The sequence below is a fragment of the Oryzias melastigma genome, linkage group LG2, assembly GCF_002922805.2.
Source record: "Oryzias melastigma strain HK-1 linkage group LG2, ASM292280v2, whole genome shotgun sequence".
In the NCBI taxonomy this organism is placed as follows: Eukaryota; Metazoa; Chordata; class Actinopteri; order Beloniformes; family Adrianichthyidae; genus Oryzias; species Oryzias melastigma.
Genome location: NC_050513.1, coordinates 11,806,263 through 11,827,394, shown reverse-complemented (window position 1 = coordinate 11,827,394; position 21,132 = coordinate 11,806,263). Strand labels below are relative to the sequence as shown.

At 36.0% G+C, this 21,132-nt stretch overlaps 1 protein-coding gene across 9 annotated transcripts in view; it reads left to right on the top strand.

Annotated features, from left to right (window-relative positions):
• The window catches only part of tns1a (tensin 1a), a 123,467-nt gene that overhangs the window by 55,119 nt on the left and 47,216 nt on the right, over positions 1 to 21,132 (top strand). For 8 of the 9 annotated variants that reach the window (XM_036215914.1, XM_024288953.2, XM_024288951.2 and 5 more), the window contains 3 exons: positions 9,915 to 9,953; positions 11,886 to 11,927; positions 19,987 to 20,036. In XM_036215914.1, the coding sequence (XP_036071807.1) occupies positions 9,915 to 9,953; positions 11,886 to 11,927; positions 19,987 to 20,036 (131 nt within the window). Of the gene's footprint in view, positions 1 to 9,914; positions 9,954 to 11,885; positions 11,928 to 17,621; positions 17,902 to 19,986; positions 20,037 to 21,132 lie in introns of those variants that run through there. The other variant, XM_036215916.1, reaches the window with a different exon arrangement.

The window sequence follows — 21,132 nt, the reverse complement described above, 5'->3', positions numbered from 1 at the left end:
GCCAAAAACTCATGAGAAAGTGGCTCCCATGGGAGCGAGACTGGGAGAGTTCATTTAAGTCGCCTTTCAAGAGCCGCCGAGTGGTGATTTGTGGCGGTGAGACAGTGGGAACAACTGGTCAACACAGCAGGCAAACACGTGTTTTCCCTCTTAGTAAAAACCTAAATCCACCCTGATGCTACAAGACATACTGTTGAGCAGGAGACGAGTAGTATTTCCTTCCTTTTTCCCACGCCTATCCCCATCTCTAGTCGAGAAAAGGGTACCACGATTGGAAAAACTGGACTATGCGGTCAGTCCATTGGCCACCTCGGAGTGTTATGTGAGCAACAGGGATTCAGGAGAGTGGCATTCAATAAAAGCTGACCCATTTCTGTCAATAAGTGACAGACTGGTAACTTGGGAGAAGTTGTAGGAGTGAGTACATCTACTCTACCCCCTTTGAGATGTTGGCGGTCAGATGAATAGAAAGCCAACCTCCGACCACCTTTGATTGACCAGGAACCGGAACCCCGTCTCAGTAGAGTAATGACGAAAACATCTTCAGCACTGTGACAAATCTGAAGGTTGATATCCGTTCAACCGCCATGGGGGGAAACCAAAGATCTCTCGCACCAAATGTTGACCCAACTTTTGCGAAAATCCAATCTTCATGCTTGAAGCTGGTTTTCAGATTTCGGAGGTTTGCGACCTGGATCCAACATGAGCCGCAATCACACATCTGATATTCATCATTTCCTGGTCCTGCACAATGACTTGTCGAGCTACCAAGGAGTAAGGAAGGGGGGGCAAGCCAAATCTCATTCCCTGTGGCACGACCACAATCAAATAGCTTTGGCCTCTTTGGTGTTTCGCTTTATGAAGCTCCTCTTTTACCTCAAAACCAAACTCCGTCATGCTGGTTTTGAGAGGAAATATTGTCCGTGGCTTTGTTGGACGCGAATCTGAGCTGCAACCGGGGATCTGCCGCAATGGATGTGTCTGGAAACGACCTTCTGTATTTTGTGGCAGACTTTGTCTGAAGCATTTAGGGGAGAAGAAATCACTCTGTCTTTGCAGTTAATGATTCTTTCATATTCTTAAAGACTTTCAGGTTGCTCTATAGGTGTTGATTGTATGTAGAAAACTGGACTGAGTGACCCCTCCCTCCCTTGCATTTCAAACAGGAAGTAACCACATGCTCCAAGAAGCCAAACTGCCATAGACTTATATTAATATATAAGTAACATATTAACAGCTATTAATCAGTTGGTAATTAAATTTCACATTTTCTCTACTGCCTTTTATTTTAAACATGTTAATCCTATCTTTTTTTTTTTTGCCATGATATTTTTTTCTCTATTATACAAGTTATTCATGCCTCAATAAAATCAAACGGTTTCAAACGCATTCTCAGTTCCAACTCTTCATGTATAGACTAATGGTTTTTTTTAATGTTTTGAGTGTCCCCAAGTTTTTGACTTGGTGGCTGTTCCCATTAAAGCATGGGTCCACAATCGATACCGGTACCCTAACCCTAACCTGGTACTGGTGCCCTAATCCTAACGCTGTACCAGTTCTGCGCCCCGCAGTTTGACCCAAAACGTCAAAAATTGGCGCAGAGGGGGCCAGAACCATACGTCCATATGACGAGCTGTAGTAGTTTCAAGTCAAAAGTATTAAACGTTTGACAAATTCTGTCAAACCTGTGTTCCATGGAAGGGGTGTGGCCTTCCAACGAGCTCACTCACGATTGGTGAGAGTGGTTCCCGTAGTAACGGTGACTCTGACCAACTTGGACCAATCATTTCTTACCAGCATCGGCTGGCTCCAACATGGTAGCCACTATATTGCTAAAAAGTGCCGATTGAGATGACTTAATTTGTTTGGATCATGAAGTAAGTCTATTTCTCGTATGCTACATATATGTGAGTCGCGGCAATTCCTTGTGGGTTCTTGAACACACTGTTAGCATATAATCTTCACACTGGACTGTTGCTAACCAATAATAGCACGTGTACTCGCAGTAGGAAGAGGTTTGGTCCGAAACGTCTAAGCGGTCACATCTCAAAAATCTTGTTCCAGGCTTTTTCTTTCACTCTATTCCAAGAAAAGACATGGTGTCATAGAATTCCATACAGGCACAAACCACACTTATTAATTCCTTCTTTATGACCAATTTGCAAACAGTTGGCACTTCCATAAATTGAAAAGGACGCCACTCCTACATCTCTATCAAATTGGAGAGCCTGATTGGTCAAAGTTCAACTGGTATAAATTTTAACCCGTTTTAAATGACCGTGGCATTTGTACTTAAACCTCGGAAACTGACTTAAAAACTTGGTTAACAACACATGGACATGAGTCTAGAACATGGAAGCCCCAAAAGGATTTAGATATGGATTCACATAGATTTTATATTAGAAAGGGTTTCTTGAATGGTTTCTTGCTGAAGCCAGTCGGAATCTAGCATTATACAGTTTGTAGCCATCAAATTTTCAAAAATACTCCAGAGAAGGAATTTAAAATATATATATAATTTTTTTTCATTAGATATTTTTGTAAAATGGACTTACAAATTAAGGCCAACCAAACCAGCTGCTGTTGATATCATTACGTGTCTCAAGGTTTTTAGTAATCGAAACATCAATTGAAAAGCTATTGAAGGAACAAAGTCTTGATAATTGGCAAAATCAGCCACTGACAGCATCCGACACCAACACCTTGTCAGACACAGAGCAGAAGATCTGCCGTCCTCCAACTAAAACAGAAACCCAGTCGATGCAAAGATCCCTCAGAAGGGGCCGCCGGCGCTTCTGTCCATATTCGGCCCCAGTTTTGGGGGGAAAAAGAAGAATTTACTTTCTCAGGCAAGCTGCCACCAATGCAGCAACAGAGGCTCTTGTGTGGGCAGGAGGAGCGTTTGAGGAATTTTTTGACTGCGGTTGGACCAATGGCAGCTGTGTTAAGTGGAGCCAATGAGATGATTTATGCTTACAGGCAAAGCGCCTGCTTTCGTCCCATCAGTTGGGATAGTGTGGATGAGTAAGGACCAGAGTTCTCAAAGGAAGCAACAAATAAGTAATACAGTTTCCACTTCTTGACACCTGTTTGAAGCTAGCACATAAAATTCAACACATCTCAGCTTGACATTATGTATTCTCTACTAGTGTATGGAGGCACTAGAAAGTCTTTGTGACTTAACCTAAGAGATTGAACAATGACCTCCCCTAAGCCTTAGTCACAACTGTACAGGGCTTGCAGTTAGAACACCTAATATTGAATTCATTGACATAGAGTCCATGCACATCTTTTTTAAACGAAAAGGCTTTGGACTACAGGTTATAGTGAACACTTGTACAACACAAAGGGGTAAGTAGGGTGACTGAAGTAAGGGAGAATCAGCCACATCAAATCCTGGGTCCTGAATCTGTAAGTTCTTTTGAGGTGATAAATGAATGGCGGTCGTTTAAGCAGTAAAAGATTTACGATACATCAAAAAGCCTGTGTTACTTAACCATATTTTCACTCCCAGCTCGTCATATGTGGACGTATGGTTCGGGGCCCATCACTTTTTGATGGTTTTGGTGTCCCCAACTAATTGTTTTTTGACGCGTTGGCTGTTCTCATGAAATCGTGGGTCCCCAACCACTGGGCTAGTACTGATCCTATCGCCGGTTTGTACAGGGCCACCAACGCTAATCAGGGGTTCCCAACCAATGGGACATGAACAAGTCCGGGTTTAGAGTACAGGAAGGGACCCTAACCCAGTTTCATGTTCATGTCTGGTAGCACATTCCAACCATTGGGGACCCATGATTTAATGGGAACAGCCAGAACATTATGAGTTGGGGACACCCAAAACGTCAAAAAGTGGCGTGGAGGGGGCCCAAACCATATGACCAGTTGGGAGTGAGAGTGTAAGATGTCAACGGAGAGAGCTTAGGTGTTAAAGAGTCAAGGTTGTTGCATAAACCCTCCTTGGACCTGGACAACCCAAAAACCTGCACCACCACTACTGGTACACCCTCCGAACGGGTGCATGTGACTAAGGCGTAAAGTGGGCTCAATGAAATGATAGGCTTTTTATTTTTTTAAGACAAAATTCCCTCTGACTCTCTAAATTTTCTCCCATAAGTCAAAGGGATCGTAAATTGAGCTTTGTTTAAACTATAAGCGTAAATATTTTCCACCAATGCACATTTGTCCACCAATTTTGGCCAAAGAGAGGCTGTTACCATGACGAATGTTGAGACAAATGTTGGGATGGGCAGGTCTTAACCCTGTCAGATGAAGCTCAGCTGTCAGTGCCCATGCTAAAGAGCAGGGCCTCCCTCCAATTCCATCTGGGCTGCTAAAACCGCGCTAAGTCGGGCTCTGCGTCCAGCTGCAGCGTCCTTATATGGAGGTCAGCGCTCAGTTTGTTGTGATTTTCAGCTGGATTGACTCAAAGCATTCCAAGAGATGTTCTTTTTTTTTTTTTTTGCTTTTCTCCTCTGCTTTGGTGAAAAGTTGTCTGTCCACTCTTAAAAAAAAAAAAAAAAAAAACGGAGCGTCTGATATATGGTTTTACTTTGGGGCAATAGTACTGTCAAAATTGATATATGAGTGCCAGTCATGGCTATAAGTCTTGAAGGGACAGTAAAACGCAAGCGGACGCTGGAAATCCCGTTTTAACAGCGACGTCCAGCAGTTTCTTCAAGGGCAGCCATCTTTAACAGGAAGAAAACCGTCATTATACCATATACTATTAAGAAGGGCGATTGTCTTTTTGGCATTGTATTAAAACTTAACAACTAAAAACAGGGTGCGGTATTGTCAGAGCTCCGTTGCAGATGTTGGTCTCTAATAATAACTAATTAATTAATTCATTCATTAATCACATCTAATTGCTGCATTTTAAAAAGTAATACGTGTAAGTTACATTCTTTTTGGTACAAAAACATAACAAATAGGCCTAAAGACAGAAATACTTAACTGTTTAAGAAAAAAATGTACATTTTTGTTGCCGTAAGGTCACTTAAAAGCCTAACATTTATTTTGCAGTGGACCTTAAGGATACATTGTGGTTGTGGTTACTGATGTTGAAGTGATTTACACGGCACTGTATAAAAATTTCAGTTATTTTTCTTTTTTTGCTGAATAGCAAACAAGGTTGGATGTTATTGTAATATGTGCTAACGTGGCTAACATGTAGCAGTGTGGAAATGTTGGGTTTTTTATGTTGGTAACAGAGTTAGCATAGTCAGTAACGTTTGTTTAAGCGGTATCAATGTGGTTTTTTTATGTGTTGCGACGTGAGTTACAGGGTTTGTGAATAAGCTAATGTGGCTAATGCTTTTAATGTGGCTAACGCGTGGCTAACGCTTCTAATGTGGCTAGCGCTTAGTGTGTCGCAAGTTCTGGAGTCGTTGGAAATGCTGTTTTTAAAGTTTGAGTGCTGGACTTACCTCCTTTTGTCTCACTCAATAGACAAATAGCTTGATACACCTTTTTATATATAACAAACGTTTGAAATAAATCCTTTAGTGATGGTGTGCTGCGCTAACTTAGCTTCTCTTGATTTAGAACTCAAAAAACAGTCTACCCTTTTAAAAACAGGTGGTTATTTTTTAAAAAATAAACTTTTTATTGTTGGAGAATTTTCACACAGATTAATATTACAAAAATCTGAATCATTAATTCAAAATCTAAATATAATGTATGATAATAAAATATTTTCACCAATCTCTTGAACTAGTGGACTAGTGGCTAAAGCTCAAGTTTTTTAAAGGGCTGAAGGGATAATACATAAATCATGCACTTAGTTCTATTAATCTTTAATTTATTTTTTCTATATCTGTGATATTCTTTAAATTTACAAAAAAAAGAAAAAATGAAAAAAAAAATTACTTTTTCTTTCTTTTTGTTATATTCATTAAATTTACTAAAAAAAAACAACGTTATGATCATTTTTAAATCAACCAAAATAACAGTGGAAGAACATGCATGGCGAGCAATTAACTTTTAGGAATTTCAAATTTGACCTGCTCGGTCGAGTTATGATCTAATAATCACACCATAATTTTCTTAATTGCTTTCCATGGTAAAATGTAATTCCTCTGATAGTCATTTTCATTTGGACAGACGCAAAAACATAAAAAAATGGCTCTTTAAGTGACTGAAAAAATAACTTGTTTTCTTCTTTTGTTTAATTTAACTCACAAACAAAAAGCTACAGTGACAGCAAATATTTGTCAAGACTAAAACATGCAACTTTTAAAACTTTTTTTTACGACATTGATGCATTTTTGTTTTTATATAATGTAATTTTATCCAAAAAATATGCGGGTTCTACCTATAGTCCATGGTATACATGTAATTGTTATGTAAAATTTTTCTGATATTTTTATGTAACAGATATCCAAAATATAAAAAATATATAGTATACATTTGTATATATAATATATATGTTTAATATGCAGTACTTTTTTTAAAGTCTACAATTTAATTTGGATATCATATATATATAATTCATTAAAAATGTAGAACTTTGTTTGTAAAAAATGTAAATATACAAATAAAAATGTATAATATATACTGAAACATATATTTATTTTAAGCAATATATCTTTACTGGGCTTCATTCATTAAAGAGTTTCCCCGCTTGTTCGCGTTTCTTTACTCGCGGTTTCGCATATCGCAGATTTTTCTTCAGTCACGTCACAAAAACTCAGACAACTCAAGATGCTTGTATGAAACTTTAGTCTTGAGGAAGTACTGCAGTGCTAAGGTGTATACATCTATGTATATGAGTATTGATTACTAACAGACATTCTTTGGCTGCGGAGGTGGCGGCATGAGAGGCTCTTTTTATTCGCGGATTTGGGGTATTCGCGGATTTGGGGTATTCGCGGATACCCACACGGTCAAGCTTGAAGTGAATGAAAGACCAGATACAGATATGTGAAAAACAGGGATTTTAAATTTGAAAGCAGTTTTGAACTCAAAATTACATGTTGTAAACTTCAAAGAATTATTGAAAATTTGAAAACAATAAAATTGAATATATGAAAAAAAAATATTAAAAAATTGAAAGAAATTGAAATTTTGAGAAAAAAAAATGTAAATTTGACTTATGAATAATGAAAAAAAACTTACTAATTAAAAAAAACATTTATTTGTACTTTCAACTCTCCTTATTTTTTCGAATTTTTGCTTTCAGTTCTCTGCTTTCAGTTTCAATTATGAGTTTTTGAGTTTTCGCTGATGAGCTGATCCTAATTTTACATGGGGGCGGGGCTTTGAGCTCATTGGCTACCGGGGCATGTTCCAGGACTCCTCCCTACTCTTTTTCTACGCTTACATTTATTGTTTTTTTCTTCAAGTTTTCAATTTTTTTTTTCAAATTTACAATATATTAATCAAATTTTCAAGTTTATTTAAAGTTTTCACATTTTGCTCAAATTTTATTTCTTTATTTATTTATTTTTAAATTTGCAATTTTAATGTCTGTCAAATTTTCAATCCAATTTTTGTACGAATAAGGGGTGAACACTGTACTAGTTTATTTTTCAGCATTTGATTAATTTGTGAAAATAGTATTTTAGTACTAAATAATGCATTTTGATCATAAATACCTCTGTGTTAGCTACCAAGATACGTTTAAATAACAAAAATTGAGAAACAGTATTTTAGTAGTGATGAAAAAAGGTATTTAAATGCATCGAAATCAATTTTGGGTTCTTCAAACTACAAAACAAACAGTAAAATATTGAGTTTGCTGTCATATCTTTAGGAAAGAACACAAAATAACAGCTGCTCTTTTCTGTTTTTGATCTCCTTTCCCATGGTGGTATTTTTGTACAACTTCCATAAATGACCAGCAGACTTTCCGTCATCACTTTGATTTGGATAATGCAGCTGGATTCCGTACCCATTTTTTGGGAGCTTTTTTTTCTTCTTTTTTCTAAACACATACACTGTGCTTTGATATGATAGCATTACAAAGTCAATGAGACTTTTGTTTCCCAGAGCCTACTAATTACGACAGCTTCCTTCCTGCCTGTGTGTGTTGTTCGCCGATAGCGTCATCTCATCAAACTTCTTGGAAAACATCCGTCAGGATGTGATTGAGGCCTTTACGTGCGCTTACCTAACCCGTTTACCTAACCCGTTTGTCCGCACAGCCTAAATACAATCAGACAACAGCGCTGCCTTGACAGATCTGAGGCACAGCGGGTACTACAGACTATTAGGAGCCGCCCTGGACACTAAATACAAACTGTTTCAGACTAAAATGAGCCCGTGACGCACGTGCTGCTATTTGAAGACGTCAGGGAAATCAACACCCCTTTAATTTTGAGGTGACTGTATAATTAGGCTACAACTGATACTGTTTTGACTCCTAGCCGCTAACAGTCCTCCCCTTGCTCTGGTTTATTGGGAGACCTTTATTTCAAATTATTACTTTTTAGAGAGAAAATGCTACAAAAATAGAAAAAATTTAATGGATGTTAAAAAGCTTTTAACTGGAAGGAAAAAAACGTAAGGTAATGTACTCGTTTCTGGTTCTACTAATTTGAAATATTAACTTTAACTTGTTTTTTTTAACCATAAATAACCCTAAATAGTCACTGAAATAGCTTATAGAAAAAAAATAATAGTAGTTGTTTATATAATTGTTTTCCTGTTTGACAAAGCTTTTTGACAAAAATTGGAACCACCTACTTAAAAAAGCATAATCAAAAGCATGTACGGAAAGCCAAACTGGCCAAAAATGAAAAAAAAAACACTGTTCTCTTCACAAAAAAAGAAAATAAACTTTGACGATTGAAGACAGCCAAACAGATCAAAAATGATCTGATAAAGCTAAACTGCTAGAAAAATTTTAAAAAGAAGTGAAAATACTGCTGTCATCACGAAAAAATCTAAAATAAATACGGAAAGCCAAACTGATCAAAACACATTTTTTAAAAAGTTGCAAAAAAAATGCAAAAAAATAATTTTAGCAAGGCAATTATATATTTAAGCTAAATTTAATTTCATGTTTTCAAAAGAGACAAATATATGAATTTATGAAAGTAAATTTTGTTAAACAGCATAATTTGAAAGCTAAATATGGAAACCCATTTTTGTACAAAAAACATTCTTTTAAAGTACTAAAAATAATTTTAATGTAAAGGTTTTATGTATTTAAGTTGAATTAAATTTCAAGTTTTCCAATAATAAAAAGCATTGTACACAACAATATGAAGAGAAACCACTTTAATAAGCATAATTAAAAACTAAATATGGAAAGCCGAATAGCTCAAAAGTAAAAAAAAAAAAAAGTACTCGTCACAAAATAGTAGTTTTAATTCAATTGCATTATATGTTAGAGTTAATTTATATTTGAAGTTTTCCTGATATGTAAAAAAAACAATTGAAAACAATAGAATTAAGAGAAAATATAAAAAATATATAACAGGTTTTATTTATTGAAAAAAAAACAGCTGTTAAAGAACTGCCTTAGACTTACTTTTTTATTTATTTATTTTTTGGAGAAAACAGCTTCTTTTTCTATAGTTATAGCTATTTTAGTAAAGGTTTATTAAAGTATTGCCATGGGAGTTAAGAAGCCTTATGCATATGGGAAACTACGTTTTTGTGCTAAATCCTTTAGTTTATCAGTTGATTCTTCTCAAATTTAAAGTTGTTCTTAAATTACTGTCAATTACTATCATGTTTGTGTTTTTAAAGCTCAGAACTGTTCTTGCAGTGCTTGGGAAGCGAGATCTATTCGGGTATTCAAATTCCATGCATAGATTTTTTTTTGCGATTGTGGCAAGTCAACGGGGAATTTTGTGGCTATTTCTGGTCAGCTGGAGGGAGTTTTTGTAAAACAGGAAACATTTTCAGTTGTATTTCTTTTTTTCTCTCGTTTCTTAACTTGAGATCTCTGTTTTCTTCCACAGGTCACCACGTCATGTCAAACAGCCACCAACTGTGATCCGGTGAGTTGTGTGTTAGGCAAACATTTAAACCCCTTCTTGATGAAAAGGGTTCATCTTGAACCACACAGGGAGCTCAGACAAAAGTAACCTGAAAAGGTTTGAAAAAAAATGGTTTAATTTGGCTTACAGAAGAAAAATGTTTAAGAAAAACAAAATTCTTACAACAATAAAACTCATGTCCGAAAAAATAGCTAAGCTTTATGTGACCACCACATTCTCGGTTGATATGATGTATGATTTATTTCAGTATTAACTTCATTTCCTTGTTGAATAGTCATTTAAATTGCATAACGGATAAACTTTTACTGCTAAAATTAGCCGTCAGTGAAAATGTTCAATGAATTTGTTGGTATAACGATGTAACATTTCATTTTAAAGATGAAGAGGCATTCAGGGGAGCTCAGAAATTTCAGTCACAAAAGACACCTATTGGATTAGTTGCAAGTGACCGTACGGATGGGTTAAGACTATCTGCAGGTATAAAATGGCAGGGTGGTCCACAGGAAACATCAAGGTCGTAGACCGCTCACTATAGCTGTGAAAAATATTCATGCTAATTTTCGTCTATGGGCGTGCTGCGGGTATTAAGTTGTAGTGAACAGTACTTTAGATGAGACACAAACACACTGTAAGGATATTTCAATTTTTTTTATCCCCCAGAATCCTGTGCACTACTCCGAGCATCCGTTAGTGCTATTCATAAGTGCGTATTCCTGACTGGGGCACGGTCAGTGAGGAGTCAGTAAGGGAATCATACAATAGCATCTTCTGCACGTCAAAAGTGTAAAAAAGGCCTTTTTATTTTCATAATTATGCTAAAATATTATGGTTTTAATGTTTTTAAAATTGGCCTTCTGCTAGCTTTTTGGACTATTTTGGTTTTTACTAAGATTTTTTGGGCTATGTTGGAGTTTAGCTAACATTTTAGCTACTTGCTAGCTATTTTGGCTAATTTAGGATTTTTTTTCAGTTTCTTAGGCTACATGCTAGCTGTTTTTTCTAATGTAGACTTTTTTCCCCAGTTTTTTTTTTTTTTTGTGGCTATTTTGGAGTTTAGCTAATATTTCAGCTACATGCAAGCTGATTTGACTAATTTAGGCTTTTTTTTCTTTTTTTTCATGGCTATTTTGGGGTTTAGCTACATGCTAGCTATTTTGGCTAACCTACGTTTTTGGAGGATAATTTGGCATTTAGATAATATTTTAGCTGGCTTTCAGCTTCAGTGTTTTTAACTATCAATTTCAGCATCATCAGCTATCAACACTAGCATCTTCAGGGGCCAGATTCAGTTTACAGGATTAACACTAGCATTATCACAGCTAATGCTATATATCTATTATGTTAAAAAGTTACGTTTTTAAAAGTAGTTTTAGAGTCTTCAATAAATGTTTATTCTGTTCAGCCAGCAATCTAAGTTGTGTTTTAGATTTTGGCCCCTTGTGCGATTGAGTTTGACACCCCTGCAGTATCCCAACAAATACTTCTTAATACAATTACTTTGAGGTGGTCACACAAGCCTGCACCCCCTTTAAGATGCATTCATTCTCCATGACCGTCTATGGGCTTAGACAGCCCGTAAACTGCAGGTGACAAGTTATATTAGAAAGAATCCTCAAAGAACTTGTGATCAAGAATTTTTTTTTATTACAATAGAGACACAAGTTTTTTCATTATTGTTAATTTTGCCCAGAGATGTATAAAATATAACTTTATTGTTGATTTCTGAGTTCAAACTGTGAATTTATTTGACCTTTTGAAAGCCACTAGAATTAAGAGATTTTCTGGTTTCCCTCAAACTGATTATTCAAAGTTTTTTGAGTTCCACAAACATATATATATATATATATATATATATATATAAAGCAAATTTTGTTTTGACTTTTATTGTGAAAGAAAACCATGACCAACCTTATTTCTTGCTTCTCTCTGCAGCCTCCCACTCCCCAGCTGCCGTTAAAGCATGTAGATACACCGGTAAGTGTTGCCTTTTTATGATATTCCTTCATTAACTCATTAATGTAGTGCCAACATGCAAAAGGCTATCATGGATGCCTATCTCCATGCATGCAGAGATATTTCAGAGAACTGTATTTTTGTGTGTCGAGTTGGAAAACTCAAGGGGGGGTTGTTTTAATGTGTTGAACTGGCAATGACCCCACTCTCTTGTGGTGAACGCTGAATTTTTGCGGAGCAACTCGACTGGTCTGCACAACACCAGCAATGCTCTTGGGGCTTAAAGGGAGCGGCGCTGCCAGAAAAAGGTTTTATTGAAGTTGTTTCAGGAGGAAATGGCTGCTTGTGGTTTTAGATTGAGGTGCTGAACAATGACGTAGTTTTGCCCATTTTTGAAGAACAACAATACTCTGGTATGCGATTTTATGAAAATAATAATATAAAAACCACCAAATTGAAACATTATTTTTATATTTTTTTTAAATAGAATTAATTCGTATGATTAACTCCTATTTTCCAAATTAAATGTTGACTTCTTTTATATTTTGAAACATTCAGGGTAAATAGCAATGATATTGTTTGTGGTGTCCTCCAGGGATCAATTCTTGGTCCCCTAGTGATCAACATAATTCTGTGTCAAAACTGTTGAAACTGATGTTGTATTTCAGATTGGCTTTTAATACATTTAAAACTTAACTGTCTTTCATTCATCTTATTTTTCTATGCTTTAACATGTTTTTGACCATAGTAATTTTTAGGGTACTATTATTGGGTTTTTTATGCTGTTTTTAAATTTCTTGAGTTATTTTTCCTCATTTTTGTCTTTTTAGATCTCTTTATATAATTTTTAACTTTGTAAATGTTCACTTCCATCAAATGTTAAAACATACAGACTGAATAGCAAGGATATTGTTAGTGGTGTTCCCCAAGGATCACTTATAGGACTCCTAATATTCCACATAATAAATAATACAATTTATGTGTCAAAACTAAAGTTATATATTTGTGATTGGCTTTTAATACTTTAAAAAATGTATTGTCTCCTTTTGGTTTTATTTTATTTTTATTTGCCTTTCTTGTGTTTTATTGCACCTTTTATTTTTAAGGTTTTGATTTAAATGTTGATTTTTTTCCCTTAATCTCTTTTTATGGCTGTGAAGCAGTTTGGTAACATGATGACTATGTAAAGTGCCATGTTGATAAAGTTTATTCAGTCTTTTATTTTACTCTACTGACAATTACAGGGAACTTATTTATGTGGTAAATAAGGAGCTACAAAATTGAAAAACATGGATGGATTACCACCAATTATCTTTAATCAAAGTCAAAACCCAAGTCATGTTTTTTTTGGTTATTGTAATTTCAATGAAGAGTTTTTGATAAAAATAAATAATATGTGTCATGTTGATCTATTATTGTCAATTTTAATTTTTTTTTTCTATGAACAAACATTTTGCATATTGTTTAGCACAGGGGTGCCTAATACACCAATGCCAATCTATTGCCATTGACCGGTCGACCATGAACGAAGGGTTAGTAGATCATAAACCATTAAAAATAAATAACCAATAAAGGACAAAAAAAAATACCTTCAGCCAATCATCATCCTCACCATGAAGTACGTCAATTGATGATCCTCTGATACATACGTCACTGGACTGGCACAGTTCCAATAAACTGAGAGATACGGTCATATATGGACGTATGGTTTGGGCCCCCTCCCCATCACTTTTTAAGGTTTTGGGTGTCCCCAACCAGGCCACAGATGCTTATCTGGGGTCCCTGATGGGGAGTTGGGTGTCCCCAACTCATCAATTTTTGACATGCTTGCTGTTCCCACTAAATCACAGGTCCCCAACTCTCGTGACGCGGTACTGGAGTGGTACTAGGACGCGGACCGGTAGTGGGTTAGGGTATTCAGGGACCCCTGATTAGGGTCTGTGGCTTGGACCGGTTTCAGTTCGCGACCTGGAAGTTGGGGACGGCTGATTTAATGTAAACAGCCAGCAAGTCAAAAAAAAAAGGCTTGTTGGGGACACCTAAAACATTAAAAAGTGAGGCAAAAGGAGCCCAAACCATATGTCCATATATGACAAGTTGGAAGTGAGAATGTATTGGGCAGTCACATTTTTAATCACCTCACGAATACCGCAGAGGTTTTAAGGAAAAGTTACAATTTTACAGTGGCCAGAAGATTTTTCTCTAAACGTTGACATTGACCAGTGGCCACCCGGACACATTTTGAGGTCATGCAACAGGACTCCAGTGACAGGTGGAGTCCAGCCACATGGTGGATCACCGGTGGGCACCAGCTCTGACTGGACTATGTGTAAATGTCCCTGGACGGCGACAGTTCAGATTAAATGCCACCGGCCACCCGGTAGCCCAAGGGCATAAAGAGGGGGTCACTGCAGTCATCTACCTTCAAGACCACACCACCTATTTGCAAAAAAATCGGTAAGAAATCTTGGAGATTATACAGATGCCTACTCATTGAGCTGTATTTGGGACTGAATTTACAATAATTACTACTTGTGCAGTGGTAGGGCGATTGACTCTAGATCGGAAGATTGCTGGTTCGATTCCTGCCTTGCCCGCCCATGTCTCGAAGTGTCCTTGGGTAAGACACTGAACCCCAAATTGCCCCTGGTGGAAGGTTGGCACCAGTGTTCGGCAGCAGAGCCACCACCATTTACCATTTACTACCATCACATTCCAATTGATTTTGAAACCCTTGTCTTGTAAAGCCCTGAGAATGTTGCTGTCCAACTAATCGCACTCACACTATACCAGAAATGGCAACTCCAGGCCTCGAGGGCATGCTATGTCTGCATTATTTCCAGATATCCAAGCTCTACTCATGACTGATTACCTGGTTCAGGTGTGTCCAGCCAATTAGAACATGCCAGTGCAAAGAATGTTGGAAAACATGCAGGAATGCGGCCCTCGAGGCCTGGAGTTGCCTGTTCATACTGTGGACACAGGACACAATGTCTACACACCATTAAAGGAGTCATAGTATCTAAAGAAGTCTTTTGCACCTCTGGCTGTATCCGATTTCACTAAAGTTCTGGTGATGTGGGTTCAGGAGACACTTTCACTCCTTTGCCAAGTCATGAACCTATAATTTCAAAGATCTATGGCAATTCTGTTGCATGTTTTTGTTTGACATTACTCATCTAGATGAAGGGTTTGGCCCGTATACTCAACAATGCAAGAACTCAAGAAAGATTGTAGGGAAGAGAGCCACTGCTAATGTAAAACGAAAACAGTTTGTTTAAGCCAGCAACCACAAGAAAGGAACATTTGTAAGGTTGTTTAAATTTGTTTGTTATCTTATTTTCCTTTTAAGATCAATGACAACATCTTCTACAAAGATAAAAGCGGCGCTTTGATTTCTGGAATCAAACCTTTTTATTTTTCCTCCTCTTCTTGTTATCCAGTGTTTGAGTCAGACAAATGTTTAGATCGGCAGGAGGAGGAAGGCGGTGACTCAGACTCAGATTATAAACACAGGCTAGCTAGTTTAGACCCACTCGTATAGAGATTAATGTGCTTTCTTTGCACAAAAAAGCAAAAGAAAAGCTTTTCACAAGCAGAGGCAGGATCACATAAACACATCTTTTAAGTTTATGTAACGTCATGTGCTAAAGTTTACTTGACCGAAACGTCTCACTTTATGCTGGTTTCATTTAAGCTAATTTTAATTATTGTTGATTTTCTTACTGGTAAGACCCACATTTTTTTTCTTGGTGCCAAAATGTGTAACTTTATATTTATTGTTACATTTATCTTTCCCTTTTCTAGACTTTCATAATTTATTTTTAAAAAGTAAACAATAGTTAAAGCACATTTATCTTTTGTTTGAACGAGCAGGGGCGGAGCTACAGGGGAGCTACATGTGTTGTGTAGACTGTAATAAGGCGTACATGAATTCACGTTAGCAATAGCACTTAGATATGGTTTTGTTTCTGGAATTCTATTTTTTAATTCTATATTTTATCAGATTTGCACCAACATATTAAAAAAAATATTTTGACTTCCTTTGAGACTATTGGATATTTTTAATTGACATTTTTTATGTAAAAATTAAATTTTTAGTATGCTATAGTTTCAAACTGCCAGATGTCAGCGTTAGTGTAATGTATGGTGATAGCTCATTGGTAGGGATGGGTACTGAAACTCGGTACCACGTATTAGGTAGTACCGGTGCTGACATACATTATACGGTAGTACCAGTACTGTGTAAAAACATGGTAGCCAATCATTTTGAACGGTGATACCTCATTGGAAGAGTTGGGTACTGAAACTCGATGCCAAGTTGGTATCGTTACTTACGTTTATGGTACTAACAGTACTGACGTTTACGGTATATCGGTGCTTATGTATACGGTACAATCAGTGCCAATGCATGCGACACTAGCGCCGATGTATACAGTACTACCGGTATTGACCTACAATATACAATATACCAGTACTAAGTAAAAACATGGATTTCAGTGCTTTCTTTTGTAAAAAATGCTAATCACTTGTGTGCTAGCCAATTGTTTTGAATGCTGAAAGCTCATTGGTAGAGATGGGTACTGAAACTTGATGCCAAGTTGGTATCAGTACTTACGTTTATGTACTAACAGTACTGATGTCTACGGTGTATCGATGCTTACGTATACGGTAGTACCAGTGCCAACGCATGCTGTACTACTGGTGCCGATGTATATAGTACTTCCAGTATTGACATACAATATACAATACTACCAGGACTGTGTAAAAACACGCATTTCAGTGCTTTGTTTCGTAAACGCCAATCACTGGTATGCTAGCCAATCATTTTAAACGGTGATGGCTCATTGGTAGAGTTGGGTACTTAAACTCGATGCCAAGTTGGTATCAGTACTGATATTTACGGTACAACTGGTGCCAACGTATACGGTACCATTACTGACATACAATATTCAGTACTACTAGTACTGGATTGTGGTGCTTCGATTTGAATATTTCAATCACTTGTATTCTGTTGAGTTGTACTGTGTGATTCTAGCCAATCCGTTTTACCTTTCCAACAACTGTGGTTGGGCTCATGTGAGAAGGGTTGAGGTGAAGTCAGACCGTTTCAAAAGTAACCATCCCTACCTGTTTGTTTGGGGAATTCACAAACTTGAAATATTTTGTGTTCTTCCATGTTTGGCTATTTTTCATGTTTTAGTTTGATCATTCACACTCAGATTTTACTTTTTGAAAAATCTTGACTATATACCCTCGATGTTTCATCCATCATAAGAGATTTATACATACGTGTCCCTTTATAGTACTTTGATAAAAGACAGAAGTGGAGATAATGTTCGTTTGGGTCCTCCGTACAGGACATATCCATGGCGGTTTTGAGTCAAACTGTCCCATTGTGACCATAATTGAGTCAGTGTGGGGCCTGTTTAGGGTCATCCAAGGATTTTTTCAAATCCCATTTTGGCTCATGGGAGAGTTGAGTTTATCCATGCATGAAAGTGCCAGACCCAGACATGGAAAAGTAAAGCCAACAGACGAGGAAAACATTGGGTTTTTGCTCGTAAATATTGTTTCTATTTTATATTCCGCGACTTTTTACACCCTGTTTGTCCACGCTGGGCGGTTGTTGAGGTCGGCGGACATTTACACACACTGTACATTCGAGGAGGAGCCGTTCTAGCATGGGAAGAACTGGTCAAAGAGCCACAGGGGAGGAGAGCTGAAAATAATGAGAGATAATGACACAGGAGGAAGAGTGACTTGAGAAAACATCGAGTGGGTGGTTAGGAGAGAGCAGGGAAAGCTCTTTAAGGAGAAGATTCATAGTTGCTGAACAGATTAATGTTTTTACATCAAGACCAGAGAACTTCAGTGAATAGAATAAAGGATACAAATGGACTACTTGTAGCGGTTTGTAGCCATGCGTCTGGGTAACTCTGTACGGAGACATTTCGCTCACCTACGATCCTCCTGGAGGTGGAGCTTTTGCAAGGTGAGGCCTATTTTTTGCGGGAATTCACTCAAAATTATAAATATGGATTTAAAAAAAAAACCTTTGATGTTTCTATGTTGTGTTCGGGTCAAAAATGACCCGTTTTCACACTTGAAATTGGGTCATTTGTGCCCTGACTTCAACATATGGGTTGAGGTGGAAGTTTGGGAGATTTGTTTGTTTTGTTGCTAACGGGAGTAGCCGTCTGTTTGGCAAAAACACTGAGACTCGTTTGGAAAGACTTCTTGGCTGAATTTCTTTACAGTAACTGCCTCCAAAAAACATCTTAAGAGCAATCGTGGCACTTTCAATTCACCGTTTTAGAAAATAATCTAAAATTAATATAGAAGACCAACAAATCTCTAAGAAAAAATGATAATGTTTTCATATATAAGTACATGAAGACTTGTATTTTTGCTTTTATATTTAAAAACTTGAAAATACTTTTTTACTACATAGATTTTTTAGGGTCTTAATTATACATTATTACCATATTGTTGTTCAAATTTTGCAGATTTTTGTGATTTATTATTTTTTTTAATGGACTACTGTGTTCTGCATTCTGATTGGCTGTAACTCATCATCAATTACTCTTACAGAACACGTTCAGGATAAAGTACTTAGTGTGTAGTGACATTTTTACAGTGTTAAAACAGTCTATTAATGTAAAATAAATAAAGATGACTACTTTGAGGATGTCACAGGTTTTTTTTTAAATATAACCACAATAAGCAAGGATGTAAAATGAGAATTACAAAACTCTATATTTTTTGTATTACTATGTATTTAATTTTTTCTACTTTTTTAAATTTATAAATTATTTGTATTAATTTAATCAATAAACTATAGTAACACTTTAGATGAGGTGCTCCAAAACAAAATAATTAATACATTTGTAGCTAAATATGTTAATAAACTTTGTTTTGCTAATAAATGTCTTACTAACACCCTATAAACACATTAATAATGTTTGTTAATGTGTTAATAAAGCTTATTAGGGAATCTTATTTTAAAGGGTTAATGAAATGATTCATATTAATTGTAATAAAACAAAATCTAAGCAAAGAAGACGGGGTCAGAACGGGGGCAGAAGATTTGGGTCGAAGAAAAATGAGAGTAAATGAAAGGATCAAAAATATGTATTTCAAACTGTTTTATTGATTTAATGCTTCTTTATTTGAAGAAAGAATACTCCTAGTTTTGTTCATGTGTCAAAAAATCAATAAATATAGATTAAAATGAAAATCATGAAGCAAATACTAATTTAAAAATTAAATAAATCATTTTTTCTGTTAATTAAACAATTGTTGAATTTTGAGACATTTGGCTTTCCATACAGGTTTGCCTCTTTTACCCTGTTAACTTCCAGTTTCCGTTTTGCTAAAGTTACACAACTAAGGGTGATGTGAATTAAAAAAAATTAACCTTAAAATACAAAAGTAGTCAAAAAATGTTACTATTTGTGTAGATTGTTGTTTTTTTTATGATATCATTTTGATGTATCAGTGAAAATCTTTGTATTCTTTTGCTTATATGTGACATCTTCCTGCTGCTCAATGTCATTGCAGTCTCTCCTCTTTCATTTAGCAACTTTTATAAATGTATTTGTTCATCATGTTATACAACCATCCTATTTTTGTCAATCCAAGTATTCTGTCAATAATCGGATTTCACTTACAAGTTCAACCACTTTTGCTTTTTGTTTAGTTTTTCTATATGTGATATATTTTTATAAATATTTATGTTACAACCTCTGAATATTCTAAGTAAATTTTCATCTAAGATTAATTATCGGTTATTATTATTAGTCAAATGACTCCAAATGAAAAATTGTTTTAACATTTCTAAATAATGCAAAGTATAAATGCTGGTATATATGGACAGAATACCCAATTTTTAACACAACTTGCCACACAAATAATCATTTCTCTCTAATATGCGCTTCAGGATTGGATACAAATCTATTGCATTTCTCATATTTATTACTGTTTCATCTGTTCATACTTATGGCAAAACATGTAGTAAAAAACTCAAAATTTTTTAATAATTTTGTTCTTGTTTTTGTGTGTTTGTGTACCCCCACAGGGATCTACGAGGTCCTGCAAAAGTGTGGAGATCCGAAGAAAGCAGTCACGGTAAAGCAACACCTCCACCTTCATGCTGTAGAAAAATGAGGAAAAGTCACAAAAAAACAACAACACAATGAAATCCAAACACCCACTTGGATTATTTAGATGTTCTCAGTGGTTCACAACCCTTTTCTGGGCTCAGACCGGTTTAAATTAGACAATATTTTCACAAATGTGCCATTTTTAAGCTTCTGGTTTCTGTAAATCTATTTTCAAAATACAATTTTACAAGACATTTAGTCTAAAAAAGTCTTAAAATGGCATTAGATAGTTTTTATACAGATGAAGATTCAGTGAAACAAAGTTATTGATTTATAGAAGTCGTTTCTCATTTGAAAAAAAATCTATAAAGTAAACATTACAAGATTTTTTTTTCCCCCATAGAATGTCATTTTAACACTCAATCCAGACTCCGATTATCTTTCAGGGCATACAAACTGATCATATGTTGTCTTTACATAAATCCTCATTCACTTTGTATTTTTTCAACACAAAGGAACATTTTCTGTGCTAAAGTTTCGGAAGTTTCTGCAAGTTTTCGCTTGCAAAGAGATTTCCCCCGAAATTTCCCAGAACTCTTTGCTAAAACTAGCATTGATCGCTGCTCACTAGATTAGCGAATAAAGACCACAATGCATTGCGGTCGAACAATTTTAAACAAAAATTGTAATATTTGAGTAAATCATCCACATTTTCACCATCACAATGAAGTCATAAATAAATGTTGGGAATTGTTCGTATTTATTCGATTTTCACTTTGTGAAATCGGTGATGTCATTTCCTGTGTTTTGAAAAACGTAAGAAAAGTAGTGAGCATGGTGTCCGAATTACCTTTAAAATCCAGAGCACTATATAGTTTTTTAGTAGTAAGGGGTTAGCGGAGGGAATTCGGACACAACCATACAGTATTTCTTGATCTCTTGTAATGGCGGTCTTGCTTTTCCTTTGCTTCCCCCTAGAGGCGGAATTGTGAATTTCTGTCATTTCTTCACTCGCCATAGGAATGGGCTAGGAGTTTGATTTTTTCTCAACCTTCTTATACTTTTTCTTTTTACAACTGGACCAGATTTAACCATCTGGCAGGCTGAACCCGTTTGTTTGA